The sequence below is a fragment of the Osmia lignaria genome, chromosome 10 (assembly GCF_051020975.1).
Source record: "Osmia lignaria lignaria isolate PbOS001 chromosome 10, iyOsmLign1, whole genome shotgun sequence".
NCBI lineage: Eukaryota > Metazoa > Arthropoda > Insecta > Hymenoptera > Megachilidae > Osmia > Osmia lignaria.
In genome coordinates this window covers 12,278,285-12,306,255 of record NC_135041.1, presented here as the reverse complement: position 1 = coordinate 12,306,255, position 27,971 = coordinate 12,278,285, and the positions used below count along the sequence as shown (strand labels likewise).

The 27,971-nt window shown below is 38.5% G+C and overlaps 5 protein-coding genes across 18 annotated transcripts in view; 1 reads left to right on the top strand and 4 right to left on the bottom strand.

Annotated features, from left to right (window-relative positions):
* The window catches only part of LOC117611836 (tropomyosin), a 1,977-nt gene extending 816 nt beyond the window's left edge, over nt 1-1,161 (bottom strand). Inside the window, exons 1-5 of the mRNA XM_034340212.2 lie at nt 1,007-1,161; nt 608-903; nt 400-533; nt 134-322; nt 1-51 (exon numbers count right to left, since the gene is read on the bottom strand). The exon at nt 1-51 is cut by the window's left edge and continues 25 nt beyond it. Coding sequence (XP_034196103.1) covers nt 1-51; nt 134-322; nt 400-533; nt 608-847 — 614 coding nt within the window. The 5' untranslated portion in view covers nt 848-903; nt 1,007-1,161. The remainder of the gene's footprint in view (nt 52-133; nt 323-399; nt 534-607; nt 904-1,006) is intronic.
* A 1,970-nt stretch (nt 1,162-3,131) lies between these two features.
* Nucleotides 3,132-10,754, bottom strand: LOC117611833 (death-associated protein kinase 1). Of its 8 annotated transcripts, none has more exons than XM_034340208.2 (21): nt 10,554-10,722; nt 10,302-10,480; nt 10,028-10,106; nt 9,845-9,957; nt 9,615-9,775; nt 9,413-9,533; nt 9,021-9,321; nt 8,896-8,944; nt 8,466-8,582; nt 8,111-8,383; nt 7,861-8,043; nt 7,666-7,780; nt 7,396-7,587; nt 7,080-7,321; nt 6,059-6,148; nt 5,667-5,831; nt 5,374-5,592; nt 5,133-5,312; nt 4,774-5,067; nt 4,367-4,689; nt 3,132-4,283 (listed from the first exon to the last, which is right to left on the bottom strand). In XM_034340208.2, exons 3-21 carry the CDS (start codon nt 10,084-10,086, stop codon nt 4,121-4,123), a joined length of 3,360 nt encoding a protein of 1,119 aa, XP_034196099.1. In that variant the 5' UTR covers nt 10,087-10,106; nt 10,302-10,480; nt 10,554-10,722; the 3' UTR covers nt 3,132-4,120. The 8 variants fall into 8 exon arrangements, with proteins under 8 accessions (XP_034196099.1, XP_034196098.1, XP_034196095.1 ...); XM_034340207.2 differs by having other exon boundaries at nt 10,315-10,480; XM_034340204.2 differs by having other exon boundaries at nt 10,386-10,480.
* A 471-nt stretch (nt 10,755-11,225) lies between these two features.
* Nucleotides 11,226-13,534, bottom strand: CCT3 (chaperonin containing TCP1 subunit 3). The gene is made up of 4 exons (XM_034339280.2): nt 13,361-13,534; nt 13,203-13,264; nt 11,886-13,023; nt 11,226-11,804 (listed from the first exon to the last, which is right to left on the bottom strand). The coding sequence occupies exons 1-4, from the start codon at nt 13,395-13,397 to the stop codon at nt 11,389-11,391; spliced, it is 1,653 nt and encodes a 550-aa protein (XP_034195171.1). The 5' UTR covers nt 13,398-13,534; the 3' UTR covers nt 11,226-11,388.
* A 508-nt stretch (nt 13,535-14,042) lies between these two features.
* On the bottom strand, nt 14,043-16,359 carry LOC117611896 (protein regulator of cytokinesis 1-like). The gene has a single exon (XM_034340329.2). The coding sequence runs from the start codon at nt 16,221-16,223 to the stop codon at nt 14,283-14,285; it is 1,941 nt and encodes a 646-aa protein (XP_034196220.1). The 5' UTR covers nt 16,224-16,359; the 3' UTR covers nt 14,043-14,282.
* Eip78C (Ecdysone-induced protein 78C) overlaps nt 16,359-27,971 on the top strand; it is a 64,663-nt gene continuing 53,050 nt past the window's right edge. For 3 of the 7 annotated variants that reach the window (XR_004583268.2, XM_034340336.2, XM_034340335.2), the window contains exon 1: nt 24,502-25,532. Coding sequence is in view for 1 of the 7 variants with exons in the window: in XM_034340338.2 (XP_034196229.1) it covers nt 17,785-17,876; nt 20,389-20,471 (175 nt within the window). In the remaining 6 variants the exon portion in view is untranslated. Of the gene's footprint in view, nt 16,599-16,768; nt 17,027-17,428; nt 17,877-20,388; nt 20,472-24,320; nt 24,465-24,501; nt 25,533-25,552; nt 27,794-27,971 lie in introns of those variants that run through there. The other 4 variants (XM_034340338.2, XM_034340333.2, XM_034340337.2 and 1 more) reach the window with 4 other exon arrangements.

Sequence of the window (27,971 nt, the reverse complement as noted above, 5' to 3'; positions counted from 1 at the left end):
TTCACGATATTCTGCACGATGAACAGCTCGTCCTCTCGTTCTATGATTTTCCTACAAAAACGTATACACCGTACGTATCAACGAAGAGCCGCGAGAAGAAGAGAAAAAGAAAAGGTAACGTAATTATACAAACGCCTCGCTGGTTTTCACCCTCTCCTCGGCGCCCTCCAATTCCTCTTCGACGAGCTGCAACTTCTTCGAGATCTCCTCAGACTTTGCATCCGCGTCTTCCGCTATTAATCTAGCGTCCTTTAATTCCTGCATCAACTTCTCCGTACGTTCCTCGTCCAGGCGACTTCTGTCTTCCAACACTTTGCACATTCTGAGATGAAAAGAAATAAATTCACGCATTTCAATTTGCACTGATCGGTTAGAAAAATTGAGTATACGAAATGAAACCTTCGCGCATCATCCGCAAGCTCTGAGGCACGTCCAAGCTTCGTCTGAGCAGTGAGACGCAGCTCCTCCTTCTTCGTAAGCGACGCCTCGATTTCTTGCACTCTTTTTGTCAACGTTGTTCGATCTTGTTCTGCCTGTTTTACGAGATTCGTCGATTACTTTTCCGTTAAACTTTCTTCCTATCGATTTAACGCGTATTTTTACGTACCCTGGACCAAGATTTTTCGCATTGCTCCAAATCGGCCGTGGATCGATCTAAATTAGCCTTGGCGACTTCGTAATCTCGCTCTAACTGAGCCAGTTTCTTCTGCAGATCCCTTACCTCGTCGTTTAATGTATCCGCTCGCATGTTCTCCAATTTCTGTTTAGTTTCATTCGCTTCAACCTTCTCGTTCGCGGCGTCCATCTCCTGCTTCAACGCCGCAATCTTCTTCTTAATCGCCTCCATGATGACGATTCGCGCTTCTTCTTCTTATCAATTATCTCCTGGTCGGCCCTTCAACGCTGTGAAATTCGACAGTTTCACTATTCACCGCTAAACAACGTTTAACAACAAATACCACGGAAGGGACACAGAAGTTAGACGTGAAAGGGGGACAACACTCACTGTAATCGTGGCGATGATCCGCGATGAGAATGCACAACCGGATGCCTTCGAAAGCTAAGCTAAAATAAAACGAAACCGGCGTCGCGAGCCTCCTCGAACTTCTCGATCCAATCCAATTCTATAATTGCTTGTCGCCTTGTTGGCTGTCGTCCCGATTTTATCTCGGCTCTTCACTGGCTGATTTCTACTCGCTGCAGTGGCCACCAACGAAACGCGATCTCCACCTCCCTTATGCTATTCTCGTCTCGAAAGAATTCCGTTCCTGTTTCCTATCGACCACGTAACCATACCTCTACGATAAACACCATACCGAGAAACATTTCTGCTTTTGTTTCGCGATTTATTAAAAATTTCGTTCACCGTGCCTTGGGATAAGTCGCGTTCCGTTTCGAATATTTGAATTTTCCCGCTCACCCGGCCGACTTCGATCGATATATCGAATCGATGCGCGAAAGCGTCCATGCTTTGGTAACGCGTCGAAACCGCGGCAATTCTATCCTCGTTATTGCAATTGCTGTAAATGGTACGAATTTCAAGAATTGAAGTATTTTCCATTCGATATTCCATTTGTTTATTGCAAAAGAAACGTAGAAGACACGGTGAATTTGGAACGAACCAAAGCTAGCTTATGAAGCAACGTAATTTTATTTGACATCTTTTCTCTAGTATAAAAGGAATAATTACACATTCATTCGGCTAATGTATTTCTTATCTCTTGTAATTACAAATAAATGCGCAGCGTATAATTGTTATACAGAATTCGTGTTAGCTTTCACTACCATCGACCAGATGTTTTCACAAAGGTTCCGACAAGAAACTTAAGTACATTCTATTAAATCAAACGGCACGCAAATTCTTGACACTTTAACAGCGTTTAATTTAAGAGCACGATTTCTTAATCTAATTTACGTTACGTTTTAGAAACTTATAGAGATATTTCTATTTAACAGTAACTCTTTTACCCGTCAATATTTTTTAATGTTCAAGGGAACGCTAACACGATATTTCTATGTCGATTTTGATTACAATCTTACGAAATCGATTTGCTAATGACACAGTTCATCAAACTAATTAGTTAGGTTTGTTAGGTTTTTTGAAGCGAATTTACAGGCCAGTTTTAGAAAGGGCAATTTCGTATGACATCGAAGTTATTATAAAAACTAGAAAAATGTAAATTCTATTAATTACAACAAAATGAAAATCTCTATTGTTCTAGCGTTTCTTTTTTATTACAAGATATATAAATAACAACGATTTATCGTAGCCTTAGAATTTATTATTCTGCGCGAACCTTCGTGCTGTTAAATTTCGCCTTAATTAACGCTTATGTCGTTACTCCTACGTTGTACTAAGCAAACATTATGAAATGCAAATACTAAAATTTGCGTATTTAGAGAAATCGAATGTGTCGTTACAAAGATCGGCTGTTGTTTCAACGAGATTGCAAAACGAATAAACAACGTCGTACAATTAATTAACAAATACCAAGCGATTGAAAATCTTCAATCGAACATTTTTACAGAATCATACGTATAAAGTGCGAAAACAGTCGATTAGCAAACAGGAAACATTAGAAAATTCAGCGTGTTGAACATCAACGTGTAAATGTAAGATGAACACAGTGCGTGAGAAATGCGTACATACTTGAAAAGTACTAATTTAGAAAAGTACATCAGTACCAAAAGTCTGTATCACTTTATAGGGTGTATAATAAATGTTCATTTCACAATAAACACGTACATAGAAATAGAACACAGAGATAACAGAAGTATCTTAGATACACCTTACAAATATTTTTCTAATACAAAGAAACATTTTCGCGTGTTTCAAGATCTGTATCAAACGTCGTGTTAGGTAAAGTAAGAATACAAACGATACTCTACTTAACACGTTACATTTAAATAGTGGAGATTACATAATAGACACATGTTCAAAGAATAAATCCTCCACGAACAACAAACTTCACTGGTTTAATGATATAATATCCATGCGTGTCGCATACGAACGGTGCACCATGTTTTAATGTTCTTAAATCTACAAAACAACTACTGAAATTTGTTGAACAAGTGATCCTTCGTGTTGCAAGCTTCGGCTTTGTTAATGAGAAAGTACTTAGTTTCCATATAAAAAAAAAAGGATCAATTTTGATAGTTCAGAGAAATGTTTGAACGCTTTAATAGATACGATGAGCAAGTATCGTTTATGGCACATAACAAACATCGCAGGAATGTCGATTTAGTAAAAGATATATCCACGTAAGAATAGAGCTTCCATAGATGTAGAAAAAGCAAATAATTGTGCGAACTGTTTCACTCCTTTTTCTCGCGTAAATAGTTTCTAAATATCATAGAAAGCAGCGCGTATTGACACTGAGTTTTGGCATGGTAGAGTATATATGCATATCAAGAAAAGCTTTCAAAACAATATTAGTATCAAATACGATAGTATCGTGTTTTATAGTGTGTAAATGCATTTTCGTATGGGTCACACGTGTGTACACATATTACTTAGAATTATTTCTCTAATATAAATTCACTTAAGAAACTCGATGAAAGATGCAATTAATGTAATATCACAATACAAATGCTTACGAGTAGACTTTAAAATTAAAAATGAAACTTTAGTTATTAAAAATTATTCGTTTGTAATAAATCTTGTTAAGTAAATATTTCAAAACCTAACAGAAACGTAGAATTATAAATACTTTCTTGTTATGCTAACAAATATACTTAAATTATCATGTGTTATAAAAGTTCATAAGAAAACATATGCAAATTCGTGTAAATTATGCAACTTTTCAAATACAAAATGTACGTAAGTACTTAATAATAAAAAGAACAAGTTAAATGAAATTTGTGCCACTCAAAGTGCATTCTAATATTTTGTATACAAAAGTACATATCAGTGCGTGTGCATTTTAATATACTTCTAAGGAAGTACACAGAAAATGTACTGTTACAATGCACGTACTTAGCTTAAAGAGCAATGCACAATTTACTGTTTGGGCGGAAGCAGTGATGTAATAAGTCTATCAAACCCATCGTATGGGAAAAAATTTGCTTCAGAAATCCGTCTTTAAAAAGTATTAACGCACCATTGATAAATGCAACATTGTCATCTGGAAAGATTTGATCCTGTTTCGGAATCAGTACCTGTTGATAATATGTATGTTGGTGTATAAGAAAGCAAAAGATGTACAGCATCTTCACGATCAAGAGCTCGAAGCTGTAGTATTAAAGAACCTACAGTGCAATCAGCGCCAGCATTGTTAAGTAACCTGACGAAAAGTGAACGTTGTAAAACATAAGATTAAGTATATAATAAAAGATCATTCGGTTCGTCAAGAAAAGTTTTACTTACCTCAACGTTGGACTATCTACTGTGCTATCTAACTGAGCAACTCGATCTCCCAAACCAAGTCTTACAGCGAGTAAACACCAGTCTCTCCCGTGACGATCAGGAGGATCCAACATCTGCGCTAATCTTCTTTGAACAGCAGATTTGATGTACTTGATTGGCTGTTTTGGTCCAGGAAGACAATTTTCTATCAACGGTAATCCACATCCTACTATTTCCCATACAGTTTCTTCTTTACCGTTCAAAGGATTTTTAAGAGTTGCTTCTTCAAGACCTTTGTCTATCAAAGCGGATATCATCGGCGCTGGTTCCCAAGAATGTATAATCTATGAAGTTTCACAGAAGAACATTTAAATAACACATTTTATTGACACGATTTTATATTAAAAGTATTTATGACCGAAACTAACTTCGTCATATTCTCGAAGCTGGCTAGGACTTAACCAGTGTCTTTCAAGTAACATCCCAGGAGCAACTAATTCTATGGTTGTTTCAACAGCATCAAGAATAATACTGAGAAGAGCGAAACACTGAGCGCTGGTACCTCGTGGTCCGCGTACTCTTACTTCTACGTAACTTTGATCTTCATCTTCGAAAGTGATTATACTTTCGCAAGGTCCGATACATAATTTTGATCCTCGCCACCATTGATATAAATCTGAATTTGATGGATCCCACGATTGAGTGATCTTCCTTAACTGTGACTGTATTCAAACATTCGTTATAATCTAATAATACAGTAAAATTATTTACTATTACTTTCACGTACTTGCAAGTGTGGGAATATTGCAATTAAATGATACAAAGGTGCTTCGGATGGAGAAAGACGAAGACCGGTATGAGGTAAAATATTAGAACACGGTTTCCATGGTTCCCATAATCCTGGTAAACGTTCAACGAGATTCAAACAGGGTATCTCATATTCCACTTCATCATCGTCCACTTCGCACTGAAACGTAACTTTGTTAAGTTATAAAGCAAAGCATAAAAGCTATATTAATTATACCTACCGGAACACATAAATTCACAGCTTGCAAAGCTTGCAAGGCCTGGCCTGCAGGACAAGGACAACGAGCCTGAAAATCCTCTAAAGCATAAACTCCTGTTGTACGACCTCCGAGACGTCCTCTTTGTTCAGGACTTAACTGCCAATTTATTACATCCTGCCAAAACCACTCTGGACTTAACACTATTAAATTTCCAGGAAGAAGCATACATTCTCCTAAATTCTGAGAATTAACACTTACATAATATATTATGAATAAACGATAAATGATTGAAATATCATGGTAAAAACACAAACCTGTAACTGTAGTCCAAGATGTCTACAATGTTCTAAACAAACTAACGGATTAATTTTTCTCACTTCCCTCAAAAATTCTTCCTGTGTAAGCATTACCAGAGGTACCTCTAAAGATTGAACATACGACCTCCAAGCTTCGGCAAGACCAGTCCACACTAATGCACTCTATAATAAAATATTTGCATCTTTACTGATAAAATATAATAGAAAAAATATGAAATAATACACTGATGCAGAAAATATATACAAGGGTAGTTTTTTTTATTCTTTAATTGCATTGGACAGTAGTGCATGTATGTATTAATGGAATAAAGCATTAGAGCAGTTATTAAATAAATTACAGCTTCATTATACGCATCACTTTTATCAAAGGAATTGAGAAATAGTTCGACCTGTTTATCAAGATTCGCCAAGGGCACATACGAGGCCGCGGCCCGCGGCGTGTCACGTCGAAGAATACTTTCTGCAACTTCCGGTCCTTCCTACATCATGCATTGCATGCAGTAAGGCTGATGTTAATAAACGTTAATGACCAAATAATCAGCAACTAAAATATATGTTGTTAGTAAATTGATCATATGATAGAGTGATAGCAGATATAAAAAATTTGATGTATTTTCTTTCTTCATTTTCAAGGAATGTGCTTAATTAAATGTTGTAAATAACTTCTTTAATTGAAAAATATGAAAAATACGAAATATATTATTTTCGGTGAGCTTAGTTACTTGTACGTGTATTGAATGAACCATGCATCATGAATGACCATGGATTACTGAATCATAACTTTAACAAAAATGTTTGCATTATATTTAGAAATCAATACTTTGTTCAACATGGTATTAACATTGCAGGATTTCAAATTAAATAGATGTGAATAGTACAAATGTAATTAGCATTATGCAAAATGAAATGATCCGATTCTAATTAGAATCGTTTTGAAAATGTTAATGCACACATTTATTGCATGCTGTACAAACAGTGGCGTTATTCCTGTAAAAAAATGTGGAAGTATAATTATGTACACAAATATATTTAAGTGAACCTGAATTTTTTTATGTTCAGTGTATTTTACATTAGTTTCAAGCTAGAATATGACTGGACTGAACGAGTCGCTCGTGCAACCAAGCATGAAATAATTAAAGACTTAGGTTTCCAGTTGAGATTTTTTAGTGTAAATCACATTTGCTATTAATATAGTTCTCGTTAACACGATTAGCCGAGCTTGACTTTTTTTCAAATTAATACAAATTGCTTAAAAATCTCGGTTAAGACTGAGAGACTCGTAATTTTTTTTTTTTTTTTTTTCTTCATTATATGTTTTACAATGATGAATAATAACAAAAAATTGTCTTGTAGTATGTGTAAATAATGTGAAAAGTGTAATAACTTTGATAAATCATATAATCACTTCACCTCTAAAAATTCCATCCTTGCATTATTCAAGTAAGATCTTAGAAGTTTTAGACCAGGACTAGAAGGGTTAGTTGCATCTACTGCGACCATTTGAGGTTCATCTCCCAAAACTGGTGTAAACTCTTTCAAAAAAGGTAAAAGTGGAGCAAGTAGACTACCACTATTTGAATTTGGAGCAAGAGGTTCGGGAGCATAAGTTCCAACTAAGATTACTTTAACATCATTGTATTTGCCACCGAAACCTATGTTATAAAAATATATTTAGTAAAACAGATTCACACATACTACAACATTAGATATGATTAATTAAACTCACCAAAATTAGTAGGCGCGATACGATCTGTGATAAATCGCAACCAAAATTTTACTTGCTGAAGTTGCACAGTGAGAGGTTCTCTAAGGCTAACTGTGATAAGGTGTACGGCAGGTTGTTGAAAAGTAAGAACATAATGATAAGATGCTAAAAAGTCTTCGCGACCGCATAATTCCCAAAAGATACATTCTCCGCCTTAAGGATTAAATTCGCCTTAACGATTCGTATTTTTAGTATTATCTTGAAAAAGACTTGAAGGATTATTTTCCTTACCTACGTTACCGCGGCTCCAATCTACTCCTTGTGTACCTTCGTATTCATTGTCGCTATATTCAAAACTAAGTGAACCATGCTTGCTAGTTACATCTAGTTCAATGCTTGGTTCCCTCTAAACGGAAATAATCGATTTTCATAAACATCTTAATTAAATAAATAAATCCTCGATAGATTGTAACTGAGAATAACTACCTTTGCTGTATAGTTCTGACTTCTTGATCTTCTAAAGAATCCGAAACTAAAAATTCCTGATTTTAAAGAATTTATTAAAGATGATTTTCCCGATGCACAGTGCCCCAAAAGTCTTATGTGTAAACGATCTATTGGTCTGTGTGTTGGTTGTAGCTGTTTAATGTAATTTTCGCGTTGAATAGGCTACAATTGAAATCAACATTAGTACAAAATATAAGTACTAATAAATATATTATTCCATAACACATACGTTTCGAAGCTTATCCAATAGTGATGCAATATCAGGATGTCCGTATTTAATTGCTGTTACATCAGCCCTAATTCCTCGATTTGTCTTGTCAACATCACAACCGGCAAGGCACAAATGTCTAACAAGATTAATGAAACCATGCCTAGCAGCCACGTGTAGTGGTGTTAAGCCTTTTTTATTAGGGGTATCCAGATCTATCCCACTTTCTATTAAAAAAGTTACCATTCCTTCATCTCCTGTTTCACATGCAAGGTGTAAAAGTGTGTCTTCTTTCTATTTGAGGAAAAGTAACTGTTCAACACCTTATCCACATTATACATAGTTTAAAGTATGTATAATATAAAGAGAATCTCACAGAATCTTTTACATTCAATGGTGCTCCTTGCAGTAATAACTGAGAAACAGCCTCAATACAGCCTCGTTTAACAGCGCTAATCATAGCTTCACCAAGACCTTGAGAGGCTTCTGATTCCTATAGAATAACAAAAAAAATATAGATATCAAATATATATTTTTATACTTATTGTGTTTTGTTATTATTTATGCTACAATATATGGTCAGTACATATAAGATGCATACGAATATTAACTTAATACATTCAATGAAAAAAATAACACATACAATGTGTGACTGTACAAACGATACAAACTCTAGTCACACCATGTGAATAAATAAACATTATTTCATGCAAATAAAAAAAAACAATGTGAGCGATTGAAAATGTAAATTATAATCAGCTCTGGTTATTACAAACAAAAGTATAATATTGCATTCAGGAACAGACCGTGAGGATCCAAGGATGTTTAAGGCACGATTCTGCAGTTCCTCTTTCTCTGAAAAACAAATTTTACATAATTACTTAATTGTGTTTTAAATCGATCTTATTGGCCTAACATCTCTTGTACTCACTTTGGATCCTTGATCAACAAGGATCGTATGAAGTCTTTGGCAATTTCAGATACTGTACTGAAATATTCATTGTCAAATTGATATTGACATGCAGCAACATTTGCATAAGTTTCTTGTTTATCTTCACCTAAAAATGGTGATGCACCACTTAAAAGAATGTATGTTAGAACACCAACTGCCCAAAGATCAGTTCCTAAACTGAGTGGTTCATAATTTACAATTTCTGGAGCTACAAACTCAGGTGTACCAAATAGTGCTCTGTGTTCAGACCCAGGTATCAGTCTATGCGAAAGACCTAGATCTGTATTAAAAAAAAGTTATATGTAGTTATTTAACTCTTTTTTTAATCCATGTATAAGCTTTAATAACAAATTCATAGGGTTGAAAATTACCTATTAACTTTATACTTGGCATTGGTGGAGGGGTTGATAAAAGAATGTTTTCAGGTTTGATATCTAAATGAGCAACTTGATGAGAATGTAAATGATTAAGTGCCATTAAAACTTGTCGAACCTATAGAAAAATAGGATTGAAATTAGATTTGTTATTCAGATTCTTGTTGAAATTATAAATGTAACTATAACAGTTACAAACCACATGTGCAGCTTCTAATTCACCAGATGGTACCCAATGAAAGAGTTCCCCTCCAGAAATTAATTCTAAGAGTAAAACAACTGTTGTGCCTGTGTCTACAACTTTGTGCAATGAAACAATATTTGGGTGCCTTAGCCTTGCTAATAAACCTGCTTCTCGAGCTTAAAATGAAAAATTAATATTTCTCTGTACAAAAAGAGAATAATAAATGTAAAAGTAAAGATAGCTACCAATATCTGCTGCTGCCACACCTCTGGCAACGCGTCTTTTTCTCATAATTTTGGCAGCATATAACTCCCCAGTCTTTATTTCCATACATTTTCGTACTATTGCAAATTGTCCTCTGTAATAGATTAGTAATTAAACAACACATACTTACTATTATTTAAAAAATGATTATTGTAAGTACTTACTTGCCAATTTCTTCCAATAGTTTGTAGTTTTTCTCAATTGGTTCATGATGAACCTCCATCAATGTGTCCCACTCAGGACCTAATTAATAAATTGATATTTATACACAGTTGTGATTACAATAGAATTCGTAACTTGTTTCAAAGAATACTAACTAAAAATTTCTATTATTATAAAGAAACAGTAACAAAAAATATTTTCTATGAATTTCCTTAACAGATAGGTACAAAATATTGAGTAACAATTATTTATTTACAACCAATATCTGAAACTAACAAAACGTAGACACCTGTCAATCTCGTAGTAAACAGATACGGAAATCACTTCCGTATACGTTTAACCACGTGGATGTAATCTTACTATAAAGACAATACTCGTATATTGAAAACGTTGTTGGCACGCTTTGCATCCCTCAATTGTATTGAATTGTAAAAAACTATTGAACATCTGCCAGCCTTAACAGAAACATTGATACAATATTGCATACAGAGATAAAAAACAGTTAAAAAGAAAATAGGATTTTACTACCGTTCAAAGTTCCTAATTGGCGAGACGTGCCTGGCATCATCTCACGTTCATGCTCATCGTTCAGTTTATCCCGGTTTATCCGAACAGTTTTAAGTTTCGCAAAGAGCCGTTACGAAAATTGTGTCCCATTCGTCGGCCTTCACTCATGCCGGCCACCCCACACATACAATCGATACATACCTGTATTGCGTGAAACGCCACCTTCCTTAAAATTCCATACATGATTTTGTAGAACCGATAATTTTTTAAATCATGATGCTTCATTTTCGTATCACTAATTGTCATTAACTACCTATAATTTCAATTGCAAACGAATGCTGTGACTCAGACTTACTATACAATGAACAACTACTATAACTTTTTCATTTTTTATATATCTTTCAATTGAAATTTTCCTTCTTCATACTTACCCAAGTTAAATTTTTATGAAAATTAAGCAAATAATAATGTAAGATTCTATTTAAAGATTATCATAAGATATCGGTACAGTCGTAAAAGAATACTATTTATGAAATATCGCTAATATGTATTTAATGATTTTATAAAATACATTTTCATTAAATAAATTAGTTACTACTTATGAAAATATATATTATTAGTTTATTACAGATAAGGAATCAGCATACTGAAAATAATATAGACACATACAGTACATATACCAAACTTCAATACTTCATCAAAGTACAATACTTTTATTAATATGAAAATGCATACAAGCAGAGAAATAATGCTTTCCGTGAATATGAATTATGTTTTAATAAAACTATCGTGGGCATGAATTATTAAATGTTAACACAAATAAAAGCTTTTTAAGTGCAATATAAATTAAACATTTCTACTCCTTCATGGATTCTTCTGAAACTTGTGCAGGTGGAGTAGGCTCGTTATCTGATTTCTTCTTCTTACTTCCTGATACAATATCATCAATTCTTAGCAATAAAATGGCAGTTTCGATAGCGGTTTTATATGTCTGTAACTTCACAGATAAAGGCTCCCAAATACCACGTTCTTTCATATCAACCAATTGACCAGTTTCTCCATCAATACCCCATGTCACTCCTCCAGTAGCGTGCTTTGCACGTAATGCAGTTAAGGTTCGAATTGTGTTTGCTCCACAGTTTTGTGCAAGAGTTCTTGGGATTATTTCTAGTGCTTGTGCTACAGCTTTGTACGGCCACTGTTCCACACCAGCAAGCCTTCCTGCTTTTTCTGTCAGAAGTCTTGATACTGCCATCTCTACTGCACCTCCACCTATAGCAAACATTATAATTATATATTAATCAAAAACCTTAATATACATTTTCAATAGAAAGTAATTAAATGTTAAAATACCTGGTACTAATTTAGGTTCAATAAGAAGGTTTCTGGCAACATGAAGAGCATCTTGTAAGTTTCTTTCAGTTTCATTTAGTATATCTTTGCTAGCACCCCTCAAAATTATAGTACATGCTTTAGGATCTTTACATTCAGTAATAAAGCAGAAGTAATCATCTCCAAGTTTCTTGACTTCAAAAAGACCAGCTTTGGTACCAATATCTTCCTCTCGTAATTCTTCCGTACGATTAACAACAGTAGCCCCGCAAGCCCTCGCAATTCTATTAATATCACTTTTTCTCAATCTTCGAATAGCAGAAATTCCAGCTTTCACAAGATAATGTTGGGCTATATCTGATACTCCTTTTTCCGTGATCACTACATCAGGTTTTACAGCAATAATATCTTCGCATATTTTTTTAACATATTCCTCCTCCAATTCTAAAATCCTGGTGAAATCTGTATCTTTCATTATTTCTATATTAGTTTGTGATTCACCCTTTTTATATTCTAAGGAACAATCCAAAAGAACTATTCTTGGATTTTTAATATAACGTCTCATTTTTGGATGGGTAACATCTTTACTGAACATTACTCCCTTAAGGACAGTACTATCTTCAACACTGCCACCTGGAATCTTCTCTACCTTTGCATAACGCTTTATATCTATTTCCCTTCTGCCATTTTCCTCAAGCATTACAGTATTAACTGCATCTAAAGCAATCTGACATGCTAACTCAGACCAACGACCAATAAATTTAGTTCCAACACAAGAATTTATGACCTGGATTAATTTGCTTCTATCATTGCGATCTAAATCCACACTGATCTGTTCATTCAGAATGGTCACCATATCTTCTAAAGCTTGCCGAAATGCTCTTATTATAACTGTTGGATGCATATTCTGTTCAAGGAAAGGTTCACCAACAGCTAAAATTTCTCCTGCCAATACAATAACCGATGTGGTACCATCTCCAACTTCTTCATCTTGAGTTCTAGCTATTTCTATCATTGATTTTCCAGCAGGGTGTTGTACTGTTATTTCACGTAATATAGCATTCCCATCATTGGTCATAACTATACCTCCCATCGGATCCATCAACATTTTTAACATTGCTTGGGGTCCCAAACATGTTCTAATAACATCTGCAATAGCCTTTATAAAAAAAAGTACATTTATGAATAATCTTCACACTAATTACAAATTCAATTATTAGTATCGCTGTTAACATTAAAAAGGCACTTTGCACGAAAAAATACACGTGGGCGTATGTACCAATGACTGAACTAGTACCTTAAAAGGGCAATACATTAAATCATATATTATAAACTTACTTTTCCGGCTTGAATATTTTCTCTCTGTACTTTCCGGCCGGTATCCCGTTTGGTATTTGGACCTGCAATAATCAAAGCACGAAACATCATGAAAAAGGAAATATTGCAATTGAATATCTAAACAAATGAAAATTAAGAACGTTATTCTTTTAACGCACTTAAAACTACGATCGAAGCAGCCCCTGACCCGAACATCTTTCTTTAATCTCTTTAATAGTGAAATGTTCTGACAGTAAAAGACACTCAAGTACACGGCTGACTTTTCCAGAAGAAAACGAAAGACGGGATCTTGTAATAATTGGTTAGAAATACGAGTAACGATTGGCAAATAGTTCTAAAATGAAATACACTGGCCGCTTACACGTTGCCACCAAAATATATAAAATATCCCTACAAATATATGTACATGTATACTTGATGTCACGAGAGTCCATAACTGCGAAAAGACCAGTTTTCGTTCTTTTCTGCGCATTGTCGCTCTGATTGGCGATAGTTCTAGCGGAAGTGGAAAGCGATTGGCGGATCGCTTTCCCCCACCATCGCTGCGTTCTCCCACCATCTTCCAACCTGCGCACTTAGTTATGGACTCTCGTGACATCAAGTATACATACATGGTAGCCATGCACATGTCTAAGTACTTCGATACAGCGAGATCCCTGTATAACTACTGCCAATATTAATAATTTGAGGATATACTACTTTTTTTAATAAACATACACATACATTAGAGTGTTAATGAAATGAGTATTTTATTTACATCTTGTTTTCATTGATACACTAACTTATGTATACAATTACAATTCAATAGTTAGTTGTGTTATACTAAATACATATGGATATATAGCAAGTTGAAATAAAAATATGAAAGACATTAATAAACTAATAATATACAGAAGAAAGAAACGACATAAAATGCATTACTGCTTGCTAGTACAACTATGTAATATACAATTATTTTGATCAAGTAGTAATTAAAATTGATATTATTTAAAATATTGTTTAACTATAAATAAGGTAATAAAGTTTGTACTAACAAAATTATGAAAGTAAAAAATACTTGTTTATAGATTTACATGGGCTTTAAAATATTATGGGTAAGGGTGTTGTAACTGCAAGCCTTGTTGATGATTGTGCAGTTCTGGGACTTCGAGGTGATCTATGCAATTGTGATTGTGGGAACTTTGAAGGTGTTCCTGTTGCCACACCTGTTGGAGTTAACAAATTTTTTCTTGATGGTTTAACAGGTGTTCTTACTGGGGTCCTCATTTTAGATTTATTTGCATTGAATAATACTTTTTCTGATAATAAAGAGCTACGTAATTCCTGTTTATCTTTCAAGTGTTCTTTAAACTGACTATAAGTTGTATCTAATGAACTTTGGGATATTGAGTTTTCCTTCTCAGAATTTTTATTTCCGGAGCATCGTGTATTCTTGACAATTCTTCCACTTTTTCGAAGTTTAGATCCACTACCTACTATGGATACATTTCTACGTTTTGCTGTGGCATTTGGAGAAGCAGTAAATAATAGTTTTCTCTTTGATGAACTAAGCGGCGTATGATGTCGCGTACTTAATACAGTTGGAGTTTTCTTTGTTGAACTTGAAGCAGCCTTTTTAGAGGCACTTAATGTTACTTTTTTCACTGATTTGTCTTTTGCTTCTTTTCTTGCTTGCTTTATTGTTTCTTTTTCTTCATTTAGATGTTCCCATGATTCTTGTAACAATTCTTCTATAGACACCCCATTTATGGTAAATACTTCACCATGCTGACTTTCATATTCTTTTATTAAACTTTGAAGTTGCTCTTCTATTTTTGGCAATTTTTTCTGGATTGTTTTACGTTCTTTTTCTTCCATTAACAATTGACCTCCACGATTATAAAATCGATCGGGATTATTCGCGCGTTGCAACAATTCCTTCATTTTTATCCATAAGTTATCACGTTCTTTTAAAAGTTCAAATATAGACTTATTGGCTTCATAAAACTCTTGAACTCGTTTTACTTCAAGTTCGTGTAAAGTTAATAAATCTTCTGTATATGTATCAGAATTATAATGTATAAATTGTTTTCTTTGTTGTTCGCTAAATTTACATAAGTCCCATAGCCTAGCCAATTCAGATCTTACTTGTGCTACATATTTGGCAATGTTTTGTCTTCTTTTTTCTTTACATCGTTCTAATTCTGATGCCAATGCATTTATGGTTGCAACACTATATCCTACATAGCTATTAAGAAATGATTGGCAAATATCTTGAGGTTCATCAAGATATTTCCATAATGCAATTAATTCGTGTTTAATATCTTCTACATGTTCCTTTGCTTGATCTACTTGATGTTTAAGTTCATCTCTAAGTTCTCTCAATTTGCTCATGTTACTACTATTAAATACAAAATTCTCACTATCCTTATATACTAAATGTTCAAAATTTGTAGATGGTGATATACCTAAATCATCCATCATTATAACAACTGCTCTACGCATTTCCTTAAACATAGCTTCTAAACGATTTTTCTCAGCTTCTTGTTTTTCAAGGTAAAGTTTAAAACTGTTAACTTCTTCCTCAGAAGGTAATTTCTCTTCTATATTAATCGGTTGAGTGCCCAATGATTTACAAAGAAGTCTTTCTTTTGCAAGTAATTCTTTTAAACGTACCATACGCTGTTCCTTGCAGTATTGTAATTTATGTAGATCTGTGATAAGTACTTGCTCTATTTCTTTTAATGGTAATTCCTCATATCCATTAATCGCTACATCCGTTCCTAATTCTTTTGATAATACAGCAATTTGTTCCATTAGTTCTTTAACGTTGTTTAAGATTATATCTTTCTTTGACTCTGATTCGGAAACCATTTCATTTAATAGAGTCTTTATGTGATTGGATGCTTGTTCGCAATATACAGTACAGGTTTCTTCGTTGAATCCTATGTCTTCCCATATTTTGTTTAAATGGGAGAATGCACTTCGAAGTTTTACAATAGTTTCCTGCACTATTGATTCCCATTTCGATATATCCGACATTATTTTAACGTTAAATTACGAAGCTTAATGAACCAACTTACAACTTCTGTTAAATACTCTTCAATACTTTCGACGACTAGACGCATATATATTAGTTGGAACAAACTTTACTCGTCGAGACACGATCAACCGTTGTTCTTTTGAATTTAATATTCTACAACAGCGCCACTGGCGTCACTACTGCCACTTGTCCAACTTACCAGATTGCAATACCCCCAAATCAAATTTCTCATATTGAAAAGTAATTACTGTGTTATAAGTTTGATTTTCATGTGTACTGTGAAAAGAAGTTACGTACATTGAATAAATAAAATAAGAGGAGAATTTAAGTCAATTAAGCAAATAATTGAGGAAAGAAATCACGTCGGAAATTGGGTAAATTAAATAAATAACTCAGTTGCTTTTTTAAAATGATTTATTTACCAAAGTGCATGAAGTGAATACAAGTTTGTCTCACAATTATTTCAATAATGTTTCGGTTATGTACTAGTTTTAATTAATTTATAAAAAAGTCAAAGGGACTCAAAATTGTGTCTTTTTCATAGTCTATGCGAGGTGCGGTAAAAGAGGGCCTGGTAAAACAGGCACGATTGTCATACCGACTGTGTTATACATGCAGACCTAATTGTGCCTGGGGGTGTCTGGGACCCCAAAATCATGATCTCTCGCAATCAAAGGCGTGTCCAGTCTTTGACGTCAGTAGTCACTGCTATTGTAGGAAGTAACATGAAAGAACGCATAATGAAACATTTATTATTAATATTCATAAAAGATCTGCATTTAGGAAGTGAACATTTCATAGGGTACGTCATTAATACAATAAATAACTTATCAATATTAAATGATATTTATTGCATGTTTAAAGATTAAATTATATCTAAATTGAGTGTAACATTAATTGAATAGAAAGGAAATGTATCTATTCAAAACAAGAAGGTCAAGATACATTACTGACTTAAAAATGTAATTTTTATGATGCACTAAATAACATTTAAAGTACTGATAAAGTTTGGAGAAGGAATAATGAAAAACCAATGTATCATAAGGCTGTAAGAAAGATATAACTTTTAATTTAGCTTTAACTAACAATAACCTTAGCAATATTCCTAAGATCTCCTAGAAAATGTTATTCGATATTTTAATGTTAAATAGATTTTTAAACAATACATATGTATTATGAATTTCCATGTTTTTTTTGTTTTCAGTAATTTTAACGATGGAACGCCTGCGCAGTGGCAATGCTCCTGCGCGGCAGGTTAAGCGGCGCAGGTGTACAGGCGCCGAGCAGTGGTTACCTACGGTGGGGGTAACATCGGTTGTCAGTTGTTTTCCGTAAGTCCGCGCTCGTGGACGGGCGCATGAAACCAACCCCCAACCCCTTGTCAAGCTCCCCGACTTTATGGTTTCTGTCCCCGCGGGATCGGACGTCAAGAGGCCGGCGGACCTGACAAATCAATCATCCTCCATACGGTCATCCCTTTTCAATTCATTCTCATACTTCTCGTAGTTAAAATTATCCGTTATTTTCGACGTTCGCATTGATCCGTCATCGTCGGTATGAATGATGATGGACGTGGAGGAGACCAATACCGCATCCAACGCAAGTTCCTCGCCAAGACCCTCCAGTCCTGCGGCAGATTCGACTTTCATCAGGTAAGGATCCAAAAAATTTGATTCAATAAACATTACAATAGGTGCAATGTGAATAATTTCTTCACACTATTTTCATTGAATACACAAAGGACTTTACAGGTTTATTGTTTTCTTTGACACACAGCGTGTTTTTGTCCACTCTGTTGTCTCGAAAGGAGAGTATTCTTATGCGTACAAACAGACCATGATTCAGTTTCTTACGTTATATGCGGATGTCATTGGATTCAGTATTTTTGTGTAGGTAAATGATTTCTGAAAGCACCCTCTTATGATAAATGACGAAGAGGTTCTCTGTGGTGCCTGTATTTTTAAAACTCCATACGATTGTAGAGGTATCATTTAATAATTCAAACTTTAAGAGCATCACGTCTGGTCTCTAATGTTCAGCTTTATTTTTTATTCAAGCAGTTTAAAAATACAAGTGATCAAACGTCGCGAATGACCAAATAATTCGAACATCCTTCGTGTTTGAATTTCTATAAAAGTAATAACATTTTTTATTCATTCCTTACCTCGAGTTTCTTTTATTGAAAAGTTAATTAATGTTCCGTCGTTTGTTGTCATTGTTTTCGCATGTAAATGTCTGGAAAATCTTAGCTGGTGTTAAACCTGCTTCGTGATTTACAGTGCGTGAATAAAGAAATTTAATTGAATGCATTATGTATAGCACGAAAGAGAGATCGTGTAAGCGAGTTTCGGAATAAAAGTTACGCACTCCCTTCATTTTACAGCATAGTTAGCGAAATAGAAATCAATATGTTGTTCCGAATGTGTTAATGTTTCCCTAAGTCTGGATCAATGTGCATGCCAGTTCCATCCATTATTTTTTTATACGTAATATGCATGTACAGGGTGTTCATTACCTATTATTATTCTGTTTTCCATGTAAACAGCAATAATATGCGCATGTATATGCGGCGATATAACGCGAAGGATAAAGCAAAACATTTTAGTGTTTCGTGTTCTTAATTTGCATAAATTTTCTATTTTTAACAGCTCATTTGTTATTGACATCGGTATTCAGCATCATCTTTGATTTATAAAAATTACTGTACAGGTGACACGAACATCTGTACATATTTGTTATCTGTAGAAATTTCCTTCTGTGACGATATTCATTTCAGCGATGCCTTCTTTGATTCATTAACCTACTTCTAGCTTTCTTTTTTCATTTTTTCCGCTATACGAAAATCCATTTCCATATCTTTCCGTGCCATCTCCGCCCGCTCATCACACGATCCTTATTTCAAAATGAAACTTCACTCCCGCGGCGTGAACCGGCAAGTGTGTTTACGATGTTATTAACATCTTTTTCCTTTACGCGTCTACTAAGAGAATTCTTTATAATACAATATAAAGGTTGGACCTTTGTAGAATTTCAACCGTAGCTCTGATTAAACAATTTTAGGCAAGGATATTTTCAGATGACCCATTTCGTTCTATTCCCGCGAATTGAATAACTATCGACGGCACCGCAAATAGTGCGTTTTGAATGACTTTCTGTCAACTTTTCGATCGAAAGTAGTCGCGATATTGGTTGCTGTACGATTATACGTATCCCGGATTCCGAAATAGGATATCTATTCATAGAGGAACCGGATTCCTTTTCAGACACGAAAGATCTCGATTCTTGCACCATCTTCTTAGGTATCCATCGGTTATCGATGGACTCTCCGCTGTCTACCGTCGAACGAGCCCTAAAGACAATGGGAAAATATTTACGAGAAGAATTTTCCGATCCGTCGATTTGCGACGAGCGCGTGGGCGACTTTTTCAGAACGCGACAGCTGACCGTATTAGAATTGGACATATAATTTCTTATCACGTCCTTTCAGTACCATTGTCTCCGACGAGAAAATCACGAGACCGTGACAAACTTTTAATACGATCTGTCGTCGGCTTTTCTGGGTCAGTGAAAAAACAGTGTCTCGAACTTGTTAACGCGCGAGTTTCTGGTTCCCTTTAATACCGCAAAACGATGGGACATTTTCTTCAGACGATTGAGATTTAAGTCTGACGGGAAAGAATTTTAGAATGTTATATTTGGAAGGTTTTAATAGATTGAAATTTGATCGTCATCATAGTTCGGTATCTCTTTCAATCTCTAAAGTCACAGAGGAGATCCTTCAGCATCGAGGCTATTATACGGATCGTGCAATTAAAAGTCGTAACGATCGTCTACGATCTGTTTTTCCGGCTGTTCATTTTCATTTTCGGCCGGTTTAAGGCGAATGCGCGTTAGCCGCGCAAATTGAACTGAAAACTGGGTCAGCCCTGATTGTACGGATCGAGTCAGGGCCGTAGTCAAAGGACCTGTGCTACGCGCAAACAGAGGTGCACACGATAAGGAGGGATCCGGCGAACAAAACGATTCGGAGGACCGAACGACCCTGGCTCGAGAAGTCTCTCTCTCTCTCACTCTCTCTCTTTTTCGTGTCGATCTTGGACTACTTTCGGCTGATTTCGCCCCCTTCACCTTCGATTGAATACATAATAGATGTTTCCATTTCAGCGTGAAGAGGGAGCCGAGCACGGAAGAACCCAGCAGCCCTCTCGAGGCAACGAGTCCTGGTTCCATCCTGCGCAACAACAACGGTGAGTCTTTATTATAAATGATTCCAGCCTGGGCTCCCTAGTCCAATTTAAGCTGGCGATTATTTCGCTGGAAGCTCGCCCTCGCGAGACTTACCGCCTCTTCTAGCTTAACTTATTGTAATTATTCTTACAACGTATTCGAAGAAGGAAAAAGCATGTTCGTCGGTAAATATTCATCTCAAGGTTGCCTCCTGCAAGGCTGCTTTGTATAAAGATAGATATATTTTCTATTACAAATTAATCGATACGCGTTAGTTTTCGTTTTAGCTCAATCTCTATTTTACTGTTTATCGGTATCGCTGATTATCGAAGCCGTTCGTATAGAGGCAACAGGGAATTAGTCAATCATTCGCGAGTTAATCGACGAATGTTGGACAAAACGCGATTCTCTGCTTGTCGACTACCCGCGGCTAATAACGAGCGCACGTTGTAAAGCGCGATTTTGATTTATCGTTTGGCTTGTCCTCAGCGATTGGACAATGCCGAATCAATAACCAGACGTGTATTCGAAGCTAACGAGTATCTTCGATGCTCGTTCATTCATGTTTGCCAGATGTGTATATGTTCGATACGAATTAGGATTAAATTTTTCATTTTCATTAATTCGATCTATGCCATTAACCCTGTTATTAATCAGGGTTGTCGTTGAATTAGATAATTTCATGCGGTACTTAGAAATGTTTGCTTCAGTCGACTCGTTCCTCGCATTATGCTTCCCTATAGATACCAAAAGATTCGTCCGGAAGGTCGGCGACGCACGGGTCTTAATTTCTGTTTATAGGCTTTATAGTTCGAATGCGAGTAATGTGTTAATTGCGAATAGTAATGAAGATAAAAATGTAGGTGTTTCCTTGTGAGAAACGAAAGAGGGTGGAATGGGGTAGAAAAGGAGATGGAGATTGAGAACCGCTGACCGAATCAGGGGGATGAGACTTCAGCTGTAGCCGGCGTTGGATCGATTCAAAAGCGGCAGCAAAGCGCCCCACCCTATTATGTGTTTTCTTCAACCTCCCCCATCCCTCTCTTACCTTGCCCCTTTTGCTATCCTAGCTCTGCTACTTCTCGCGCTAAACCTCTCAACCCCTCTGGCTCCTTTCCCTTCCGACTCTACCCCTCGTCGCTCACCTTTCCCCTCACTTTTCAACCCCCACCTCCCTCTTTCTTTACCCTTCCTTTTATGCCGGAACGATTTACGCCAAGCCGGAAGATCCCGGCGACCGGAAGTTCCGCTTGCACCGTTTCACCCCGCGGTAATTGAATCCCAGCATTTTTTCCTCCCCTAAGACTACCTTCAACGTCAGCTCGAGTATTCCCGGCCTTCTTTTTTCTTGACAATGAAACATGGTTCATTCAAGGAATTTCTTGCCACGCGACGGGATAGAATGGACCCAGAGAAAAAAAGAACGACTTTTAACCCTTTTGACCCGAGATTGGTACAATGTACCGGGGCGCAAATTTTCATATCTTTGATTTATCAAATTATTTCGAAGCTTCTATAGATCGATATTGTAAGGGGTTAATTTTAGATGAAAGAGTAGTAATGGAACGTTATGAACGATCGTCGATGAAGCATTCAGAGGATCGGTTTAATCTTATTCGTTTACTCGGATCTTCCATGAGTTTATCGTGGAAAGCCTGTTGAACGAGTTCCGTTCGCGTTTTCGCGATCGTTCGACGATAGTTATTTTCTCGTTGCTCGTTGCCAGGGATTTGTGGCGAATTTACTTTCAGCGTGCGAACGCAGGTAGCTGGAGTAATTGAATATGAATAAACTAGATTTAGCGAACGAGTCGGATGCGCCGTTGCATTACTGCATTTTCAATGGTTCCCTCGAAAATGCAGGAACCGTATTCGGTGCATAAATGTTGCATGGATGCATCCGCGGCGGGATGAAAACACTGTTGAAATTCGAAGCGCGTTGTGTTTCCTGGGCGGGAACTGTTTTTGTTCCCAAAAATAACAATAATTCTTGAAAATCCAACGGGAACAAACAGCTATTGTATTTCCGGCTATCATATTCTCAGATACCTGATCGCAATTTAATTTCCAACCATTTCGTTCTTTCGAGATACCAATGACTCGATGGTTTATCAACGGGAATCCTTTTCGACTCCGTCGATGATGGAGGATCCGTGGCAGTGCGATAGCTCGATCGCGGGTAGTAGCAGGCGGCGTAATGCAACGTAAGTAGAGAGCGAACCGATCTGTATATATACAGACGCGGATGCAACCGGTTTCCCAGGTTCATTACACCGAGTTGCGCATCTCCTTTCCCGACAAGTGTGTGCAGCCGTGTGGTCACCGGCAGTCGACAGGACTTACTTACACGGCCACTTCATCCCTTTCTCGTAAATGTTGTTCCTTCGTCGTTCCGTTTCGTTCCTCGAGCGGCCATCTTCTTCGATCGTGGCCGTTCGTGGCTTCGATCAGGAAACATCGGGGAATCGTTGCGTAGCCCGAATGAGATAAGTCATTGAACCGATCTGGCTAACTCGATCGCCGGTTACGATACGTCCAGCCTTTCCATGTTGACCAGCCACGATAACATCGATCTAATGGTCTATCGTCGATCGATCGGTTTCCACGTCCAATCTGTACCGAACGGATACAGAACCGGCGACAAGAGCATGTTAGCCTGTACGTCTATCGCGAGTAAACGTATCTCTCCTCTGTGCTTTTACGATTTGACCGATGATAATAGAGTTCGTAGTGTCGAGGGTGCGCTGCTGTCTTCGATCTATTATTTCACGCTTCTATCTATTCTAGCTGTTGTTCCTTGGAACGCGTGGTCGTGGCGGGCCGCGCCTCGAGGAAAGAAACCGCTGGCAAACGTATTAATAATCAAATGAAAGTAAGTTAAGGAACGTTGACGCTCGTTTGATCGCGATGCCAAGTTAGTAATTACGTTGGATCGACGGTAGCGTTGGCGCGGTTAACGAGTAGACCGCGTGCCTTGGCATACGTTGTTTGCGCGACGATTAAAATTGAATCGGGATACCAGGAAACGGTAGCGCGGTTCTCGGCAAGTTCGTACTCCGGCTAATTGAATCGTCAGAATTCGTCAGCGTATCCAGCTTCACCCTTCTTCCCATCCGAGTCCGTCGAAATTCTTGCAACCCTGTGTTTCCCGCAGCCGGCGTTCTCCATCCTCTCTGGGTCCAATCAAGAATCTCCCTCCGTCTCTTGCCACGACTTCCTCGCGGTTCGACTCTTCCTCTCTGCATCGCAAAATCTTTCCTGTATCTCTCTCTTGGTCTCCTCTTCGCCCTACCCGTCGTCCATCCGCCTGTTTACCGTCCCGTTCGTCCATCTCAGTCGGTTTCTCGCGAGTCGCGTAGATGAGACGCATAAAGTGCCGGTACAAATTCTGTTTTAGCAGCGGGTCGAATACGGCCGACCGTTCGGCTCTCCCGGCACTTCTCGGTCAATGAACCGCGGGTTGCTGGCGAACCCAGTTGGTCCACTCGTATCCCCCACCAAGAGTCCATTGGTTCGTTCTCCTACCAGAGTGGCTTGGTCCACGCTACCCCCACCGCGCCATTCAAACGACACGACTCACCTCCAACTTTACCTCTCCTCTCCCTCCCTACCGTTACACCTCATCCCCCTCGATCCCCCCTCGATACCACAGCCCCTACTATTTCCACGACTCACCTCCGACCCAGTCGCTTAATTCTCCCTTCTCTTTCCTGCTCTACCAATACCTCCCTCTTCTCCTCACCCCTTATTGCTACATTACCATCGTTACCACCTCTTCTTTCACTTTGGTACCACCACCTCCACCACCTCCTCCTCCTCCTCCTCCTCCTCCTCCTCCTCCTCCTTCACCCTTTTACTCGCCCTCCCTTCTCTGTCTCTTTACCCCCTTTACCCCCTGCGCTGCGCGGCAAGCCGCGGAACCCCGAGTAATGGCAGAACGTGGGGCTACGAGTCGGCCGAGTCGCGCAATGCCGTAACACGTACGACGGAACGCCGGTTTTACTTACCTCACAGGTAAGACTCTCTCGTGCTGTCGAGTACGAGCGTTAGAGAAAGAGAGAGAGAGAGAGAGAGAGTGGAGGAAGAGAGTGGAAAGAAAAATAGAGGAGCGCGAAGGCGTTTAGAGCGAGCGAGTTAGAGTGGCAGGGTGCGAGGGAGAAAAAGAGAGAGCCGGTTCGCGGTGACGAAGACAGAGCACGGGGAAACACACAGAGAGAACTCGCTCTCGGCACTCGCGCGAGAGCGAGCGAGTCGGCTCCGTATACACCACCGCGAGACTCGTGACAAACGCACGTGATCGTAACAGGGCAGCTCGCGGCTATTTGCCCGGTTCCAACCCCCTTCTTCCTACTTTTTTTTTTTTTTTTAATCATTTCCTTTCGTCGATCGCGCGTGTCCATCCCCGTTTCTCAACGATATCGTTACATTTCGATTGTTCACGTGCGGTACCACGTTGCCGTCGATGTTGTTAGCCCGTTTACTCGGTGACTGGAAGATACTTGCCGATCATCGATCTGCCCGGTACATCGGTTACGACGCAACAGGTCGGTCGAGAGCGAAGCAATCGACACGGCGATTCTTGCTTCTTTTCATCCACCTTCTCGTCGGCATCGTTATCGTTGTTTTTATCGGACGATGATCGCAGTGAAAGAGATCGTTACGAAGATCGAGTGACATTCAGTGTTGTCGAAGCGAGCTGATCGAAGTGGAGGAACGTTGGAATCGCGGTGATCGTCTTCGTTGTTCATTCGCGAAGACGCGGTTTTCTCGATCGCTCGTTAGTCAGTGGGGAAAAAGGCGACTGTTTGTTGTTACTAGGAGTTTCCACGAACTCTCGAGGATCAAGGGAAGAATATCGGTTTGTGGTCGACGGTGAAACGGTCGAGTACGAGGTGTGAACGAGCCTTTAAGCGGAACCAGTCACGCTCCGCGATTTCTGGCCTCGTCGTTCTCCTCGCGCGGTGCTATCGTCCTGTTATCCTGGAAGGACGAGGCTTAACCTCGCCGTTTAACGTGCTACGAAAGTGTGCGATTGGAAGTCGTGCTCGGATGCCGGCGTCTTTTCACCGACGTCTCGTGCAGGTAAAACTCGTCGAAAACTCGCGCCTGTTACCTTTTATCTCGCGTAACTCGCGTGCGACGCGTACGCGTAATTGCCGAGGAAGTTGCAAAAGTTCATTGTGTTGCGGTCCCGGTTGTCTCGTTGTACGATTCGATGCGGCGCGATCCCTCTGGTTAATTACCGAATACGGAACGTACGTGGAAAACGTCGGTAATACCGATAAACCTTGAAGAAGAATTACCAACACCTCGTCCGGTATTACGTGATCGTACGGCTCGTTTCTCTTACTCTGATTTCTACGTAAACGCTTCCCTTACGAGCTAACTTTTAATCGATATACCGCTTCTTGCGCAACGGCCTTACGAGTCGGCCAGAAAGATCCAGGAAACCTGACTGCTTAAGGCCCACCTTGGTCGGATTACGTCACATTCAAATTCTGTTGCGCGATCGCGACCAACGAACCGGCTATTTCAATCGTCCAACATCTATCTCCGTATAAACGAAGAAATAGAAAAGTAGACGTTCGATTTTTCGAATCGGTTCGAAGCACGTGGCACGACTGGAGATTTCAAGAAAATACAAAGATCGAGGGGGGGGAATCGAATTGGTTTGGCTGGGATTTCGATAACTCGAGGCAAGGTGAACGCACTGACTTGTGACGCGGATGGAACGCGGAACCGAGGCAAGCGTTGCAGGAGACAAATGACCGTCTGCGAGGCCGCGAAACCGCCATTCGGGCCAGCCTTTTCTTTCGAGCACTCCTTACTCGATTTGTCGGACAACGGGTTCATCGCGTTAATTCCCGATTATCGTTTTTTTTTTGTTTTCTGCTTTCTATCAAATCGTGATTCACAGGATTTATAAATCATCCCCGTCGGATTAAACCGCGGGTAACGTATATCCTGCGGCGTCGACTTTTGAATCATAGTTTGTGCTCGTGTTCGCGTGATTCGCCCGTTTACCAGCCGGTGAATCCGCATGAAAAAGCCGATTGTTGAAGTACGACTGTTACTCGGTGAGGCGTAAAGTACTCGTAATGCCGCGTTATGCTGTCCGCACGAAACAGACTTTTATGCCTGCTCGGCTCTGTTTCGATCGGACACCTCGATCGAGCTCGATTTTTCATCGATTTCTATTAACATAAATTATATTTGAGAACACCATTTAAAAATGAGGATTAATAATGTAAAGAGTTAAATTTCAAATCATAAGTTAACAGTATGCTTCTGGGTGTACACTGCGATTCTGTAAAATGTTTAATACAATTAGGTATATCTATTATTCGGTGCTAAGTAATTAGAATCCCCTTGCAACAGCAAGCTCCGAATTTGAAACTTTAAATAATTCAGAACCGACGGCTAAATCTCGTCGAGTTTCACCGAAGCAATAAAAATACTTTCAATTTGCTTTCTTGCGAATCTGCTCGTTAACACTTAACCGGTCTGTCCTAAAAATTTTTAATGGATTCTATTCCCGGCCCGCCAGTCGATACTAGTTTCGAATTGATGACGTAGCACTCCGTAGTCTATTGCGTCGACTAAACTCTTCGAGCATATAACATAATTGAGTATTTTATGAAAATTTGAATCGGCGGGAATCGTAACGAAAATATTTGAGGGTTCGCGTGCGGTGTAACGAGCCTGTTGCAAACCGAGAAAGAGGAGGAGAGGACAGAGAGAGAGAGAGAGAGAGAGAGAGAGAGAGAGAGAAAGAGAGATAGAGGTAGGAAAGTGGCGGGGAAAAGAAGAAGCGAAACACAGGTAGAGAATCGTGAAGAAGAACACACAGGTGAGAAGAAGAGGACAAAGAGAAGGAGAAGAGCGGTAGGGGGAGGAGGAGAAGAAGAAGAGTTGCGGAGAGTAGAGGGGAGGGAGGGTTTGTGACCAAGAGGAAGGAGGGACGAGCCAGGAGGAAGTCAACGTCCGAAGATTACGGCAATGACATTCGCTTTTTCTCACTCTCCTCCTCGTGTTCCTCTCTGGCTAGCTGTCTTTTTCCTTTCGCGATCTTTTCCTCTCTTTCCAGTTCGCCGATCTCGTCTTACGTCGTTACCCTTTCTCTGGTCGCGCGGAAAACAACGGTGAAAAATAAAAACTTGTTAATATTCGGCGATCGCCGGTCGAACACGTTTGACGGATCGATCGAGAAGCATTTTCGAATACAACGAGTTTCTTCTGCTCCGATCCGTGCCGACTTGAGAAACACACCCTGGCCGGATCTCGTTCGATTCTCGTTGAGTTTTAACTCGCTCACGGAAGTCGCGTTCGCCGGCAACCAACAGGTAGAACGATCGATCCGTGCATGCTCGGACTTTTGGTTTCGTTTGCGTTATCAGAACGAAAGGGAGTGAATGAGAGAGAGATAGAGAGAGAGAGAAAGAGATATAATGCCTTTTGTTGACCGCGTTCGAAGCCGTGGTTTGCCTTTAGTTTCTGATTTTCCTTTCGTTTTGATTTGTC